We start from the raw sequence: 17,420 nt of genomic DNA on the forward strand, positions 1-17,420 counted from the left end.
TGCGCTTAGATGCAGCATGATCTGAAGATATGAATTCAAACTGGAAACACAGCAATTTAACTTACCTCTAAATAGTTGTATCCGTTGTATCTCATTTGAGATACCACCACTTGCAATGTTGGTTCTTTGGCATGATGTATTTCTATTTCTCATTACTCCTGGCTTTCTCCATTTCCCCTTTGCTCCCGTCGCCCATTTCACCATTCTTCCATAATTTTTTTCTTTGTCGTTTACCCCCTCCCCTTCTAAAGTACTTCTAGATACTCTTATCTTACTCCACCCCCTGTCTCGTATCCTGATTTCCTCCCCACCACCACTCTTCTGAACCACCACAACCAAATATAGTCAATACACCTGTCATTTATTCTCCGACCTCCACATCTTAGCGGTAAGAACAGGAGCAGAAACACGAGCAGCTTCAGTAGTCACTAGATCATGAGTGGCAGCATAATAAAACATCTGACAGTTATGAACAATGAGTGGCAAATAAAGCCTTTAATTTCCAAAATATGCCAACAATTATAATTCCTCAGCAGAACAATCGCCCATTACTTTCTGCTTCGAGTGATTATTTTTTCATTTTCAGTTTCGAGTCAGCAAAACGAAATCAAGCTACACGACCGTAAGGGGTGAAAATCATGTCAGAATCACTGTTGGATGATTTTGGATGATACAATCAGAACATCAACTTTTCTCTGGTGAAGCGCAAGGCTTGTGCAACGCGCGAGTTGCGTGTACCTGATCACGCGATGTGTTTCTTTGGTCTCGCGCGGGTAGAGAGTCCATTTATGATCTACATGCAAAGGAATCTGCCGCAGCATAAGGCACCAACAGCTAAACATCAGTTTTCTTGAAATTATTGCTAGTTATTGCATGCTGTCGACCTCTCCAAGGCTTTGGCGTGCAAACAACTCAGCATTTTTTCTAGTTTTTTTTTTTTTTTTTTTTTTTTTTTGAGCAACCATATCAAAGAAAATGAAATTAAAAGAAAGCGTCCCAGCAATAAGTACTCAGATGAAGAGCTTGTTACTCGCTCACGTAACCTGTAAGCATTTTCTGTGACTTTTCTTACCGATCAATTCCGATAAAACTATCGCAGTAATTCCATTACTCTTCCGTCACCATTACCCAGCTCGAATAGTGGGCCATAGTGTCGTTTGAAGGATTTAGGAGGTTTGAATAATGCCTTACTAATTCCACCAGTTCTTTAAGCTATAATTTCTTTTATTTGCAGTACGTGCTGTTTGATCTCAGCCAGACCTCGACTATTAAATACATTAAGCTAACTGCTAAAAACGGAACCAGAGTTAATTAATATGTAAAGTTATCAGTGAATTATACTTTTTTTTGTAGAAATTTACAATATGCATGGTAGATAGGGTTTTCTTTAACTTATAACTGTTATAACAAAAGCGGCATTCTTTTTCATCGGTCCAGTATTTCATGAACAGGAGCAAACTTTATTTCAAAGCGATTTTAAAGTGCAAGAAATATCGTTGAGATATATAGTCCAAACAATCACAACGCACGGGACAGCTTTATTTCAACAGCTGCCTTTTTGATCAAAGTTCTAACGACTAGGTAGTGACTCTGAAGTTTTTACTTCCTGGTTGAGAACAATAAAATATTTCTGCAACTGCAGATATTTCCTCTTGTAAGCCTCCTTTTCTTTCCACACTTTAAGTAATTTCCATTTTCCGTCTTCCACCTGCTTTTTCAATGACGTATTTCTGTTTATCAGATCTTCCTGCTCTCGCTGTTTTCGAAGTCGACAGCTCAGGGAGTATCCTCGATTTTTCAGATTTCGTCGTCGTTTCCTTATCCTTGCAGCTTCTTCTCGTGGAACGTTTCGGAGCAGTTTATTCAGCTCTTGAACCGGGAGGTTTGCTATTTCTTGGTCGGTTATTTCTTTCACGCCTCTGGTACTCGGTCCCACGCCCCATGACCTCGAAGATGCATTGTCATCATCCTGATCAACCTCTGGGTTTGTTACACCATCGAACAGATCTTGTATGTCGCGTTCGACGTTGTCGTCGGCCATCTTGTTGTTGCTCGTCGACAAAATATATTCTTCGGGCCACACAGATTCAAGAAGAGTAGTTGTCGTTCTATTTGCCAGATATAAATCGAGCATATTATTGCAATCTTCATCCATATTGCAAACGTAAGACAAAAAACCTGCAGTACTTTTGCTAGTGGACTAAACGAAGCGATGACTCAATACTCTAGGAAGCAGGCGTTATATGATTCTCGCACCGTCTTCTCAAACCAATCAAACATCTTCTTGATAACAAATGATGTGGGGAATCCCCGATCTTAAAAGTTCCAAGAATTCACGTCGTTTCCAAGAATCGACATCGAACGGCTGCAATTAGAGCTGCGTAGCAATCACTAAAATTGGTCCCTTTCCTTTAAATAGTACGTTTATTTAAAGAAAAGCCCCTAGTTTTCTTTTTTTATCACATAGCGAACGTGTTCCAACGAATTTTGTTTTGATGCTACTGAAACTATCTCATCGAAAATTTTCCAGATAACCGGTGAGGAACTAATGTTTAAGTTGATCGACCGTTTCCATTGTGATAGCCACATTCCTCCTTAAACTGGCTCTTGTATTCTCGAAACATGTTTCTTTCCCTGGACGTGATGGACCAGAGGAGTGAAGAGGGCTTTATTTCAAGTCTTAAATAAACTCTTTATTCTTCGGCAGCTCTTCAGGCAGATACGATAATTTCTGGGATTTCTCGCTTCTACGATTACATAAGTTTAAAGAAACGAGGACTTTTCGTCACTATTGATGAGTAATTTCAGGAATTCTATCGATTTATCGTGACTCTGATACTGCTCATGCAATCGGTGTAATTTTAGTACAAGAATGGAGGGACCTATTTGTAGCTGGTTATCGGTCGAGTGCTAGGGGGAGGGGTGGGGGCATGCTTTTTTGCTGCGCTCGTTGTTTATAGGATTTTAAGATTAACTCCACCACTTACTAAAACTGTATTCTAATGTATTTGAGGGATTGCCTTGGTTTAATTCAGCGTGGACTACTGAACATAGCAAGCTACTGCTTAATATGTACAATTATGCTTTGATAAAAAACCGACAACAATAAATATAGTTTTACTTGAAGACATGAAACTCATGTCCACCAATGGCCACCCAAACAGGAAAAGGTCTCTTCCAGTAGGCCAAAGTCTGAAATATACTTGTTTACATAATCAAAGTGGCTGTCGAGTATGACAGATGTACTGTTAAAAGTTCAAAGTCTGCAAGCTAAACTTTGTGACGAAGTATAGTCAACAGAAACTTCTAACGACAATCAACCTCGCTCCCAGGGCCTTTTCACGATGTTAAACGACAAGGTAGTGACTCCAAAGATTCCATTCCTTGCTTGTGTTCAGTAAAATACTTCTGCAACTGCAAATAATTTCTTTTGTATACCTCCTTTTCCTTCCACACTTTAAGTAATTTCCATTTTCCATCTTCCAGCTTCTTCCTCAATGAGGTATTTTCGTTGATCAGATCTTCCTGCTCTCGCTGTTTTCGAAGCCGACAGCTCAGTGAATATCCCCGATTTTTCAGGTTTCGTCGTCGTTTTCTTATCCTTGCAGCTTCTTCCCATGGAACGTTCCGAAGAAGTTTGTTCAGCTCTTGAACCGGAAGGTTAGCTACTTCTTCGTCCGTGATCACGGCCTTGGCATCCGGAGTGCTTGGTCCTCCATCCCAGGACTCTACAGACCTATTGTCATCGTCCTGATCGCCTTCCAGGTTTGTTTCACCGTTGAACAGATCTTGGATGTCGTGGCCTTCGTCGACGGCGGCCATGTTTACGGACAAATCGAATTCTTCGCTCCACGGAGAATCAAAAATAGCGATTGTCGCTTCACTGGCGAGAAACAAATCAGGCATGTTGCTGTAATCTTCCTCCATGTTATCAGGTGAAGGCCAAATGTTTAAGTTTGTTAAAATGGGCACCACTTTTGCAGTAAACAAAATCTGTTCTTTAGCAACTTCTCACGAGTCTCTGTTCATATCAGTACCACATTTAAACCAATCAGCACTCGTTACGATAACGTATGACGTGGGGAATCCCCTGTTTTAAAGTTCCAAGAAGCCACGTGTTTTCCAAGAATTTAGGCCAAGTTGTGCGCATGATTTCACTCTTAAAATATATTCTCGTCCCCAGAGCCCGCGCGACGCACTGGACCGGAACAAAAGAATCCTGGTTCTGTGTTTAATTTCAATAACAATTTCTCCAAGAGAACTTGATTTGTTCGTGCTAACCAAAAATTCGAAAATTTTGCTCCATGCCAATCGTATAAAGTCACATACACAACATTATTTTTTTTCCGGTTAAAACGTCAATACTGTTAAACATTCTTGCGAAAGAGTGGCAAAACAATGCTTTCATCGTGATTTTATATTATATTTTGATCACTTTACCATCAATTGTTTGCTTTTTTGAGGCAATAGATAAATTCGATCGAAATTTAAAGCTCTCTTTTCATTCAATCGCAGGTGGATCTGTACTGTAGTTTCAAATAGAACGATTAGGTCGATCGACTTGCACTTCGATGTAGCAAGATATGAAGATGTGAATTCGAACTGGAAATACAGCAATTTAACTTACCTCAAAATAATGGTAACCGTTTTGAAAATCTCCCATTTGAAATACCACCATTTGCAATGTTGAGTAGGAAACGAATGTCCGCGCAAGGTTCTTTGGCGCGATGCCTTTCTATTTCTCCTTACTCCTGGCTTTCTCCATTTCCCCTTTGCTCCCTTCGTCCATTTCACCATTATTCTATAACTTTTCTCTTTCGCCCTTACCCCCTCCCCTCTAAACTACTCCAAGATAGTCTTGTCTTAGCCCCCCTTCCTTTCTCTTATTCTGATTTCCTCCTCACCACCACTCCCCTAAAACACGGCAACTATATAGAGCAAGAAACGATAGGTCTCCTGTATATAGTAAATACACCCGTCGTTTACCCTCCGACCTCCACATCCCAGTGGTGTGAACAGAAGCAGAAACACTAGTCACTTGATCATGAGTGGCTGCATACAAGGACACCTGACAGTTTTGAACAATGAGTGACTGATGAAGCCTTCAGTTTCTAAAATATGCCAACTATTATAATCCCTCAGCCGAAAAAATCGCCCATTACTTTCAGTTTCGAGTGATAATTTATTCATTTTCAGTTTCGATGTCAGCAAAACTAAAACAAGCTACATACCAGATATACGTTCATGAGACAAGTCTGAAACGACCGGAAATATTGAGCATCATCTGAAGCAGTATGGATGTTTTCTACCGTGTATTCGAGAAATTTGTAATCAGAAAATCACCCTTTCTCTGGTGAAGCGCAAGGCGTGTGCCACACGCCAGTTGCGTGTACCTGATCACGCGAGAGTTTTCTTTGGTCTCGCGCGGGTAGAGGGTCCATACATTATCTGCATGAAGAGAAATCCGTTGCAATCTTAAAGGCACTATAAGAGCTGAACATCAGTTTTCTTGAAATTCTTCCAAGCTAATGCATTATATACTGTCCTCGCCAAGTTTTGCGCCTGCAAATAAGGCAGAGTTTTTTTCAAGTTTCATTTTGAGCAAGCATATCAAAGAAATCAAATTCACAGAGAGCGTCATGGCAATCAGGCGTTAAATGACGAGCTTGTTACTCGCTCAGTTGATCTGTAAGCATTTTCTGTAACTTTTCAGTATTTCCAGTAATCTTCTGTTACCATTTCCCCGGTGAAATTCTGGGTCATGGTGTCGTTTGTAGGGTTTAGGATGTTTGAATAATGCCTTGCTAATTGCACTAGTTCTTAAAGCTATAATCTCTTTTATTGCGAGTGCGTACTGTTTCATTTCAGCCTGTCCTCGATTATTAAAGTACATGAAGCTAACTGGTAAAACTGGAATTAAGGTACATATGCACAATTATTGGTGAATTTTACCGTTGCAGAAATTTACAATATGAAAGATAGTGTTTTCTTCACTTATATCACAGGCATTCGTTTTCATCCGACCAGAGGTCAAAGGTTACTTTCCCTGAACAGGAGCACAGTTTATTCCAAGCAATTAAGTCCAAAACATATCGTCCACAACGTACGGAACAACTTAAGTTCAAAAGCTGCCTTGTTGATCAAAGTGCTAACGACTAGGTAGTGACTATGGCGTTTCCACTCCCCGATTGGGCGCAACAAAACATTTCTGCAACTGCAGATATTTTCTCTTGTAAGCCTCCTTTTCCTTACACGTTTTAAGTAATTTCCATTTTCCATCTTCCACCTGCTTTTTCAATGAGGTATTTTCGTTGATCAGATCTTCCTGCTCTCGCTGTTTTCGAAGGCGACAGCTCAGGGAGTAACCTCGATTTTTCAAGTTTCGTCGTCGTTTTCTTATCCTTGCAGCTTCTTCCCACGGAACGTTCCGAAGAAGTTTATTTAGCTCTTGAATCGGGAGGTTTGCTATTTCTTGGTCGGTTATTTCTTTCACATTTCTGGTACTCGGTCCTTCACCCCATGACCTCAAAGATGCATTGTCATCTTTCGGGTTTGTCATACCATCGAACAAATCTTGAATGTCGCGTTCATCGTTGTCGTCGGCCATCTTGTTGTTCGCGGGCAAAATACACTCTTGGGGCCACACAGAGTCAAAAAGAGTAGTTGTCGTTTTAGTTGCGAGAAAAAAATCGAGCATATTATTGCAATCTACATCCATTTTATAAACTTAGGAAAATTTATTCAAAAACTGCAGTACTTTTGTCAGAAACACCAAACGAAGGGATGAATCCATACTGGGAAATATAATTATGTGTTTATCATAGCTTCTTTCCGGCTCAAACCAATCAAATACCTTCTGATAACGTATTCTGTGGGGAATCCCCGACCTCAAAAGTTTCAAGTATTCATGTTTCTAAGAATCGAACGGCTGCCATTAGGGCTGCATGGCAATCACTTAAATTGTCCCGGTTGGGTCCTTTAATTTAAATACTTTATTTAAAGAAAGCCCCTGCTTTTCTCTATATTGATCACGTGTCAAACGTGTTCCATCGAATTTTGTTCCGATGCTTTAAAACATCATTATAGAACATTTTCCGAGGTCATCGGTGATTGACTAATGTTTGCCTGCACCGACCGTTTGTATGGTGATAGCCAAATTAAGCATTAAAAGCTCTCTTATTCTTGAAGCATGCTTAATTTCCAGGATGTCAATGGACGTCCTGGAGTGAAAAGAGCTTTGTATCAAGTTTTGACTACAATATTCCAAAACTACATAATACAAACTTGAGCTACCTCCAAACAACTGTTAGACGTACATGAATTGTCTGGATAGCTACCACTTACCATACTATTAATAAATCCCCCTCTTAGAGGTAACAATTCTAAACCTACACATTAAATGACACTGATTTTTTTCGGCTCCTCCCCCCCCCCCCCCCCACCCCCAATCTCCGGGGATACGAAGTAGCTTGGTTTATTATTCTTGTAAAACCTTAGAGATTGCTTCTTGTTTATCGACGCGAAGGAAGAAGGAAGAAGTAAGAACAATTTTCGTGGGAATGTTTGAAGATGGGTGACAGGGGAAATCACTCAGCTAACCTAAGACAGAAAAGGACTGAGACAGAGACAAATGTGAGGCTGCTATTTAATTCATCGCTTCAGTATGATACCACCGGCAACAGTCGAGGATTCGGGTGTGGGAGTGACTGCATGTCAAACGGCTTGCTTCTTAGTAAAGTTTACGGTTCGGCAGGTTTTTAGGCAGATACGATAATTTCCGGGATTTTTCCCTGTAGGATTACACATGTCAAAATAAACGAGACCTTTTCAACGCGGGAAAACAACACGACTAGTGTTTCCACTGGCCCGATAAACTCAGTCAGCTGTAAAACATTGTTGCTTACGTGTTTGCACATTTCCCGTATGCTTATGGAGTGTGTTGTTAGGCCTAAATGTGTCGAAACGGATATAAAGTCAAAATTGGCCAAGTGGAATTCTCTATGCGGTTAATTTCGATAGCTTGGAAACTTACATGCATTCTAGGCCTAGAAGAAAACAAAGAGTGGGAGGTCCCTGACTGTAACTGTGTTGTAGACCGTCTTTTGTTTTGTGCTCATACACTATGCATTACATACTCATACACCATGCACTATTACACAAGCGAAAGTAAAAATAATATAAATACATATGTATACTTTGTTTTTGTTTTGTACACGCCCCCCCCCCCAAAAAAAAAAATGCCAACGATAAACATAAACAAAGAACTTTGTCAGGTTTCATAATAATTCCAGCCTATTTATTACTCTGCTGGAATGCGAACGAGAAAATTCGACTTTCCGGAACAAATTAAAACTTTTTTGTTCGTTGTTTCCAGAGAAAAACTGAATTTCCTTGTTTCGTTTTTGCCACGTAAGGATTTTCCGGTCTCGGCACATCGAAAATACGAAAAGTGAAAGTACCTATGCTTTCCCTCTACGCGAAACGGTCACGTGACGACGTACTCATTTTTTTGACACTGTTTACGACAAGTAAATATTTTCAGTTTGGGGAATTTTGCACCACCAAATTCTCCAAACTTACTTTAAAAGTAATTTATTACAGTTTGTAAAGATAATTTACGTTTCAGCGAGTCACGCACCTGGCCACTTTCTGGCAAGCCAACAAAACGGCAGCGGCTCTTGCCTAAATATAAAAGACTGTGTATTTAAAAGATCAGGTGTACTGCTGCGGTTCAATGCCGCATATATTTTTATTTAGTGAGGCTAGTTTGGAGATGTCTCGTTCAATATTTACTACTTGGCTACGACAAAGCTTGAGACTACAGGCCAAACCATGATTAATCCGCTGATCAATTTCAATTTCAAAACAGCACTGCGTGACAGACATATCACATGATTTGGTTCAACAACTTGTGATAATATTTATCACAACAGATATGACAGTATTTTGTCGATGGGAGGAAGCACTGTTTCTTCATACATGTAGAAACAGCCTCGTCGAAATGTGTATAATTAAAGGCTCCTTCTGATGAATATAATCTTGTGTGCTTCCAAAATGGTTCGCAAAGCAAGGCCGTAGCCAGACTAAAATTCGTACCTAGGCAATATCAGAAAAAACACACACACACACACACACACACACACACACACACACACACACTTCTTTTATATGGATGTAGTTGTTTTTTAATGCATAGCTCCTTATGGTAAGTGCCTCGGTTCGCCTGTAACTACAATGTAGCTACTGCCCTGCAAAGAATACATAATGTGTTGCCAGAGTTTACTATATTCAGTACCAAGACTATGATAATAGTCTCTTATTCAGTACGGAGTAATACGGTGACTAACTAGCCCTTTTTAAATCCTACATTATCGATACTTTTCTTATAAACAAGTGCATGTTTGCCTGCTAACTTAAACTGTAGATGCTATAGCTCATAATTCGTTGTCAGTCTTGTCATTTGTGACTTCGACATTTATATGTAAATCTTGGAGCGGATAAACAAAAACTGACGCGACTTTGTGTATTTGGGTGCTGAACATCACGCTCGACTTCAGACTGATCGCGGCTGTCACGCTCGATTACCAACCACTATTAGATGATAAAAATCAAAACCAAAGTTCAGTGATCATGGTTTTAAAAAAGTTACTTCAATTGCACGAAAATCCGATTTTCGTGTATCTGGCATTTTCGTATATGCTTTACTTCACTGAGTGGCACTCATGAATATTAATTCGACGAAATGAGGTCGAGTTCCACGAAAACCTCGTGTGAGTCGCTGTAAGGAGTGGCGTGCCTCCAGCTTTTAGTGCCACTGGCACTCTACCGAAGATAGTGCACACTCTCTTTGAGGTCATTATAAGAACTATTCCACCGTGATTCCTTCCGGAAGACATTAGTGAAGCCTGTGAAAATCGCTTCGCAGGCTTTCTATCGCCTTTTAAGGATTTACGAACGAGGCACACTCACTATTAAAGTTAAAATCGGGTCGGTACAAAACGTGGCCCCCTCAATCTGGACTTCCTACTGGACCCCCTTTTGGACACCATCTGGACCCCATCTGGAACCCTTCTGGACCCCCATTTGGACCCCCATCTGGACCCCTATCTGGACCCCCTATTTTTTCTTCCCGAAAACACGGGCTCCTGATTTAAATAATTCAACTTAGAACATAACACGATGAAGTATATTTAATCCGGGAGCAAAATGTGAAGAAACAATGAATTCACGTAGCGTTGTGAATAATATGATGGCTGTAGCCGGAGTTAACAGAGTTTATTTTTTAGAAACCTGGTTAAAGTTCCCAAAGAACTTAACTCGGTTAAAGCTTGGTTATGACGAAACAACGGGGTTATATTTAATAAGGGGCTACATTGAATTTGGTTATGAAGTGTGTGAACTCAATTATTGACGTCATGACATGGATAAACCAACAAAACGACAGACGTTGAGAACTATGGTCTCTTATTTTTTTGATTCTTTTTCTTTGTTTTTGTGTCCTTCAGTTTCTTTACATTTACGGCTAAGGCCGTCTGTCTTCCTTCTCATGCGTACTATACACGAATTTCCAAGGCAGTTGTTCTTTCAAACACGATGTTGATTTTCTGTAGACTTCAGAGTGTTTTCCATCGCCGTCGAATGAATCGTCCTCGAATTTGACTGTATCTGGAAAATCAGCGATGGTTTGAGAAATCACCAGGAATCTTACCATGCATGACTTTAATACCGTGGCTTTTATAGAGAGCACCTCGGAATAAACATCGAGTCCTTTCCGGCTAAGAACTTTGCATATTCTTTCATTTATGACAAAAAGAAACACTCTCTTCTGATCGTCTTTATCGATAGAGAAGCGTGGATTATGGCATCTAGGAATTGGGACACGCTCTCGGTCTACAGCTGTTACGTTTGCCGAAAATGCACTTCACTTAACATTGTTTACGAATTCATTCATTCATCTGCGTTTCTTGCCATTTTAACGAACTGCCCCTTCCCTTTGACGTACTCTTGTGTTCTTTGCGGAAGTCGATTAAAATTTCTCCTTATAAGGTAAATGAGCGCTTCTTGTTCAGGCCATGGTTCAGGTGTGAAGGTTCCTTGCAAACTTGACTGATACGGTATAGCCGACACATATTAGGAAAAAACTAGAAATCCGTTCTGGTAATACAACCGTTTCAAACTGTTGTTGCCACTTGCCATGGCCAGTAGAAGATAATGCACTTGTTTGTGCCACAGTAAGCAACATCTCACATACAGACGATGATGACTGACACATTTCACGAAAAAGCCAATGCACGGCACTGATAAGAGACCACTACCCTGGGTTAGACCACGCAGAAAGGTAGTTAAAAATTAACCTCAGTCGGTTAAAAAATCTATTGTTCTTTAATTGATTTCCATGGTAACCGTTAACCCGGTTTAAGTTCAATGAAGGGCCGAAAATAGCGGCCACTCACGATCTTTCGGTAACCCGGTTAATCGTAATTGCTTAATTAGAAATAACCCAGTTACCTCTCATAGTGCAACCGCAGCCATTATATTATTCTAGACACAATGCTACGTGAAATCATTAATTTCTTCACATTTTGCTCACTGATTAAATAGACTTCATCCTGTTATGTTCTAAGTTAAATCACTTAAATCAGGAGCCCGTATTTTCTGGAAGAAAAAATAGGGGGTCCAGATAGGGGTCCAGATGGGGGTCCAGATGGGGGTCCAAATGGGGGTGCAAATGGGGGTAGGGAAGGGGCTCCAGAAGGGGGTCCAGAAGGGGGTCCAGAAAGGGTCCAGGAGGGGTCCAGGAGGGGTCCAGAAGGGGTCCAAAAGGGGGTCCAATTAGGGGTCCAGATTGGGGGGTCCACGATTTGTTAAAATCTGCAGTGCATGTCATCTTCCATCACAAAAGTCCTAACTGCCGTTTACATCGACGAGATTTTTGCTAAGTACTACCACATTCTAGGTTATGTCAGTGTTAAAACACCACAAATCTACTGGATCGATGAACAACACAATACTCAATGAAACGGATATAGTCGTGAGTGACCATGACATAATGCAATGTGCATTCGCAAAGTCCCAAAACACACCCACACAATTTTCCAACATTCTAACGACACGTTTATATTTATTTTTCCAGATTGTAATTTCAATACACATATTTCTATTTCTTTGGCGTGATATTTTGTACAATTTTGCTCATAGATGTAATAACAATTAATTTAAATAACTTTGACAGTCGAGTTGCCCTGCATATAAACTCACTTTGACAGAGACAAAACCTATAAATAACATTTTCGTGAAAACCATCGATTACATGAATGCAGAAAAACATCGATTATTATGTCGCAGGACTTCATGTAACTGACTCAGGGAAATTGGGAACACTCTCCTGGCGCTGTAGAAAATATTTTACAGAAAAATAATTCCACGACTGGCTAAGATGGACTGTGCCGATCGATACAGATTTATACAGAAATCTGGATTGACAAATTGAAAACATTTCTTACACATGTCTCTGTTCTTGACTATTGTAAACTACACAGCGAGTTTCGGCTGGCGTAAACAACTTAATTATGTGAAGAATATATGCAAGTTGTACATACATATACAAGGCGACCATGATCAAGGTATTTACCTCCCTCGGTCATGAAATACAAGACTCAAATGTGTATAATTGTAGTGTAAAAGGGCAAATCGTTTTCAATTACCTGAACAGTGAAATTATAAATGAACAGTCATTCTGGCCTCTGAGTAACATTTGAATTCACTGCCACTTTGCTAGCTGGAGCTTGGCCATTCATGCTCAGTCTTTCAGCCTGCATCAACCCAAATCAACTGAGTGAAGTTTAACATTCACAGTTTCAAATATTGTTTCCTCAGGATGATGCTGTTTGCGTGTACGCACTAAAAACCTTGTTTAGTTGTTCAAATTTCGTCTTGTACATGTCTCTGTCCTTGACTGCAGTGCAAAGGCTTTCTTTTGCCTCGCGCAGTTGTGCTTTCAAGCGTTGGTTTTGTATTTCGAGGCTTTCCTTTAATGCTGTTCGCCTCTGTCGACAACTCGTGGCATAGCCTCGGTTTTTCAAACTCCTTCTTCGCTTTCTGATCTTGTGAGCCTCAGCTTTGGGTAGTTTTTTCAGCCGTCGGTTGAGATCTCGTATTGACAACTTCATTAGATCATCGTCAGTTAAAAGTTCGCTGTAGTCTTGAAAATTCTGCGGACTTGAAGGCTCGCTGTTAATGGTGGACGCAGAGTCGAACCCGTCTAGATTCAGTCTCGTTTGCAAAAATAAATTCTCCATATCATCGCTGACAAGGTCTCCCAAACTATGGCTCTGCGACCAGTTGGAACTGCAAACGTTGCTGGTAAAATCCCTTTCCAAAATTTCGTCCATGGGCGAAATATCAGGGAAGAGTTCTTCGTAATCCATCTTGGCTAACTGGCAACTCAACCCGAAATGAAACACATGACTGTACAAGATCGCTTCGACTTTGGTTATAATTCGGCTCGACGTTGGGGGTCACGAACCTTCATCCAATCAGATTCCAGCATTTTGACAGGTCTCAGCCTCGCATACTTCGGAAACGGGGAATCCCCTAAATAGTTTGCTTTTCAGCAAACTTGTGATTTTTGTGAAGCACGTAGCAACTAGAGCAGTGGTAAAATCAATTTTAGAAACATTAAATCGTGAATCCTGTTTTATTTTGTGATGAAAAATGTTGAACAATAAATCCCTTGATTGAAAAAAAAAAAGAAATATTTTATCGGAGGCTTCGTGATTGCGTCATATAGCTCATTACATTATAAGACTCCTATTGTTCGAGCACAAAAATATAACTCGCACGATATAATTTCTAACCTGAACCTAAACTAACAATCACCTGATTTTACCATTCAAGTAGTTTTCTACAGAACGGGTGAATCGCGCCAAATATATAGCAAGAAACTATATATAGCAAGAAACGATAATCTATTGTAGGTCTCCTGTGTATAGTAAATTAAATACACCTGTCGTTTATCCTCTGACCTCCACATCCCAGTGGTGTGAACAGAAGCAGAACGACGAGTCACTTGATCATGAGTGGCAGCATACAAGGACACCTGACAGTTTTGAATAATGAGTGAGAAATGAAGTCTTCAGTTTCCAAAATATGCCAACAATTATAATCCCTCAGCCGGAAAAATCGCCCACTACTTTCAGTTTCGAGTGATAATTTATTCATTTTCAGTATCGATGCCAGCAAACTAAAAGTTTAACAAGCTACATACCAGACATACATTCATGAGACAAGTCTGAAAAGACCGGAAATCTTGAGCATCATCTGAAGCAGTATGGATGTTTTCTATCGTGAGTATGGATGTTTTCAATCAGAAAATCAGACTTTTTCTCTGGTGAAGCGCGTTGCGTGTACTGATCACGCGAGAGTTTTCTTTGTTCTCGCGTGGGTAGAAAGTCCATTCATGATCTGCATGAAGAGAAATCTGCTGCAATATAAAAGCTGAACATCAGTTTTCTTCAAATTCTTTCAAGCTAATGCAAACTGTCAACCTCGCCAAGGCTTGCACCCGCAAATAAGTCAGCGCTTTTTCAAGTTTCTTTTTGTGCAAGCATATCAAAGAAAATCAAATTCAAAGAAAGCGTCGCTAGCAATAAGTACACTCAGATGAAGAGCTTTTTACTCGCTCAGTTGACCTGTAAGCATTTATCTGTGACTTTTCTAACCGATCAATTTGGATAAAACTATCGCAGTAATTCCAGTAATCTTCTATAAGCTAAAAACTGGATTTGTCGGGGAGGGGGGGGGGGGGGTTGGGATTTCGAAAAATGCCTTACTAATTCCGCCAGTTCTTAAAGTTATAATCGCTGTTATCGACAGTACAGTACTATTTCACTTCAGCTTGACCTCGACTAGGAATGGAATTAAAGTTAATATATACAATTATTAACTGATTTATTCTTTTGTACAAATTTACAATATGCATGGTAGATAGGGTTTTCTTTAACTTTTAACTGTTATAACACAGGCGGAATTCTTTTTCATCAGTCCAGTATTTCATGGTTACTTTGCCTGCACAGGAACAAAGTTTCTTTCAAAGCAATTTTAAAGTGCAAGAAATATCGTTGACATAGTCCAGACATTTACAACGCACGGGACAGCTTAAGTTCAAAAGCTGCCTTGTTGATCAAAGTTCTAACGACAAGGTAGTGACTATGAAGTTTCCACTTGCAGATTGCGTACAGTAAAACATTTCTGCAATTGCAGATATTTTCTCTTGTAAGCCTCCTTTTCTTTCCACACGTTAAGTAGCTTCCATTTTCCGTCTTCCATCTTCTTCTTCAATGAGGTATTTTCGTTGATCAGATCTTCCTGCTCTCGCTGTTTTCGAAGCCGACAGCTTAGGGAGTATCCCCGATTTTTCAGGTTTCGTCGTCGTTTTCTTATCCTTGCTGCTTCTTCCCTTGGAACGCTCCGGAGCAGTTTATTCAGCTCTTGAACCGGAAGGTTTGCAATATCTCGGTCGGTTATTTCTTTCACATCTCTGGTAGTCAGTCCCTCGCCCCATGAACTCGAAGATGTATTTTCATCTTTCGGGTTTGTTACACCATCGAACAGATCTTGAATGTCGCGTTCATCGTTGTTGTCGGCCATCTTGTTGTTGTTCGCGGACAAAATATATTCTTGGGGCCACACAGAGTCAAAAAGAGTAGTTGTCGTTTCACTATCGCGATACAAATCGAGCATATTATTGAAGTCTTCATCCATATCATAAACTTAAGAAAATTTATTCAAAAACTGCAACACTTTTGCTAGAAACACCAAACGAAGGGATGATTCAATACTAGGAAGCAGCCGTTTGTGATATGTTTATCACAGCTTCTTTGTGAAACCAATTAAACTCCCTCTTGATAACGCGTATTCTGTGGGGAATCCCCGAACTTTAAAGTTCTGAGTATTCATGTTTCGGTCCAAGAATCGAACAGCTTGCATTAGGGCTATATGGCAATCACTTAAATTGTCCTGGTTGGTTCCTTTAATTTGAATAGTTTATTTAAAGAAAGCCCTTACTTTTCTGTTATATCGATCACATATCGAACGTGTTTCAACGGCTTTTGTTCTGATGCTTTCAAACGTCATTATAGAACATTTTCCGAGATCACCGGTGAGTGACTAATGTTTACCTTCACCGACCGTTTCTATGGTGACAGCCAAATTCAGCATTAAAAGCTCTCTTATTCTTGAAACATTTTCTTTTCCAGAACGTCAATGGACGAGAAGAGTGAAAAGAGCTTTGTATCAAGTCTTGAATAGACTCTTCCAAAGAAGCAATGTGCAGAACTACATAATATAAACTTGAGTTACCTCCAAACAATTGTTAGATGTACATGCATTGTCTCGGATTGCTACCACTTCCCATACTATTAATAATAATAATTGTTATTATTATTATTAATAATGGGTGTTTATTGCATAGTATGTTTATTTATTTCTATTTAATCTATTTTTTTGCTTTGTTATTTTCTATGTGGACTGAAAAGCCCTGTCAGGGAGTTACAAATAAAGTATGTAATTCTATATTTTTTATATATATTAGTCAGGCGGGTTAGGTAACCTATCATTATCAGAGAGGGAGGTTGATTATGCAAGTGTCATCAGAAATTTTGCCGCATATAAATAAGAGTACATGCTTAATTGTTTGCCCAAAAATGTGAGCACCCGTAAGTAAACCTGGCCTAATATTTGGTTCTGAATTGAACTGAGCCTCTTTAATGGAATTAACAAGCTATAATCAGTAACTGTTCGGGTACATTGGAGCACGAGTAGGTTCTGTGTCAAATTATGATGGTCCGTCTTTTGTTGTTGTTGTCTTTTTCTTTTCCTAATATCTTAGTTTCCAGTAACGGGTGGCTCTTTGCAAAAACCTTGATTGTTTCTTAGTGATTCAACTAATTATTAGGCTTAAAAATGTCTCTAAGAGGTTCAAAGATACTGTTTCGCGGGCGTGCGTTGAAATCCCCCCTCCCCCCCCCCCTTTAGAGGTAATAATTCTAAAACAACACATTAACCAACACTGACTTTTTTCGACCTCCCCCCCCCCCTCCCCCCACCCCACCCCCTCGTCTCTGCGGGGATACAAAGTAGCTTGGCTTATTATTTTTAAAAAATCTTAGGGACTGTTCTTGTTTATCGACGAGAAGGAAGAAGGAAGAGCGATTTTCCTGGTAATATTTGGAGATGGGACAGGGGAAATCACTCAGCTAATTAACCTAAGACAGGAAATGATTGAGAAAAATTTGAGGCTACTTATTTCATTACGTCAGTATGATACGGGTGTGGGAGTGAGTGTCAAACGCGGGTTGCTTTTTCGGTAAAGTTTACGGTTCGGGAGCTTTTCAGACAGACACGATAATTTCCGGGATTTT

At 39.9% G+C, this 17,420-nt stretch overlaps 6 protein-coding genes across 6 annotated transcripts in view; all 6 read right to left on the reverse strand.

The window, feature by feature from the left end:
* LOC145466391 (uncharacterized) overlaps positions 1-17,420 on the reverse strand; it is a 343,779-nt gene that overhangs the window by 93,999 nt on the left and 232,360 nt on the right. The gene's annotated exons all lie outside the window — the stretch shown is intronic.
* On the reverse strand, positions 1,292-2,649 carry LOC145465553 (transcription factor MafA-like). The gene has a single exon (XM_081449329.1). It carries the CDS (start codon positions 2,153-2,155, stop codon positions 1,571-1,573), a length of 585 nt encoding a protein of 194 aa, XP_081305455.1. The 5' UTR covers positions 2,156-2,649; the 3' UTR covers positions 1,292-1,570.
* On the reverse strand, positions 2,783-4,313 carry LOC145465552 (uncharacterized). Its single transcript, XM_081449328.1, has one exon. It carries the CDS (start codon positions 3,925-3,927, stop codon positions 3,340-3,342), a length of 588 nt encoding a protein of 195 aa, XP_081305454.1. The 5' UTR covers positions 3,928-4,313; the 3' UTR covers positions 2,783-3,339.
* LOC145465648 (transcription factor MafK-like) lies at positions 5,304-6,830 on the reverse strand. Its single transcript, XM_081449423.1, has one exon. It carries the CDS (start codon positions 6,716-6,718, stop codon positions 6,167-6,169), a length of 552 nt encoding a protein of 183 aa, XP_081305549.1. The 5' UTR covers positions 6,719-6,830; the 3' UTR covers positions 5,304-6,166.
* Positions 10,861-13,680, reverse strand: LOC145465469 (transcription factor MafK-like). The gene has a single exon (XM_081449250.1). It carries the CDS (start codon positions 13,425-13,427, stop codon positions 12,873-12,875), a length of 555 nt encoding a protein of 184 aa, XP_081305376.1. The 5' UTR covers positions 13,428-13,680; the 3' UTR covers positions 10,861-12,872.
* Positions 14,818-16,350, reverse strand: LOC145466048 (transcription factor MafK-like). The gene has a single exon (XM_081449826.1). It carries the CDS (start codon positions 15,760-15,762, stop codon positions 15,208-15,210), a length of 555 nt encoding a protein of 184 aa, XP_081305952.1. The 5' UTR covers positions 15,763-16,350; the 3' UTR covers positions 14,818-15,207.

The sequence above is a fragment of the Orbicella franksi genome, chromosome 13 (genome assembly GCF_964199315.1).
Source record: "Orbicella franksi chromosome 13, jaOrbFran1.1, whole genome shotgun sequence".
Lineage (NCBI taxonomy): Eukaryota > Metazoa > Cnidaria > Anthozoa > Scleractinia > Merulinidae > Orbicella > Orbicella franksi.

Bases quoted from the DNA above. Each gene is read 5' to 3' on its own strand.
- LOC145465552 (XM_081449328.1), bottom strand. From the start codon at position 3,927: ATGGAGGAAGATTACAGCAACATGCCTGATTTGTTTCTCGCCAGTGAA.
- LOC145465553 (XM_081449329.1), bottom strand. From the start codon at position 2,155: ATGGATGAAGATTGCAATAATATGCTCGATTTATATCTGGCAAATAGA.
- LOC145466048 (XM_081449826.1), bottom strand. From the start codon at position 15,762: ATGGATGAAGACTTCAATAATATGCTCGATTTGTATCGCGATAGTGAA.
- LOC145465648 (XM_081449423.1), bottom strand. From the start codon at position 6,718: ATGGATGTAGATTGCAATAATATGCTCGATTTTTTTCTCGCAACTAAA.
- LOC145465469 (XM_081449250.1), bottom strand. From the start codon at position 13,427: ATGGATTACGAAGAACTCTTCCCTGATATTTCGCCCATGGACGAAATT.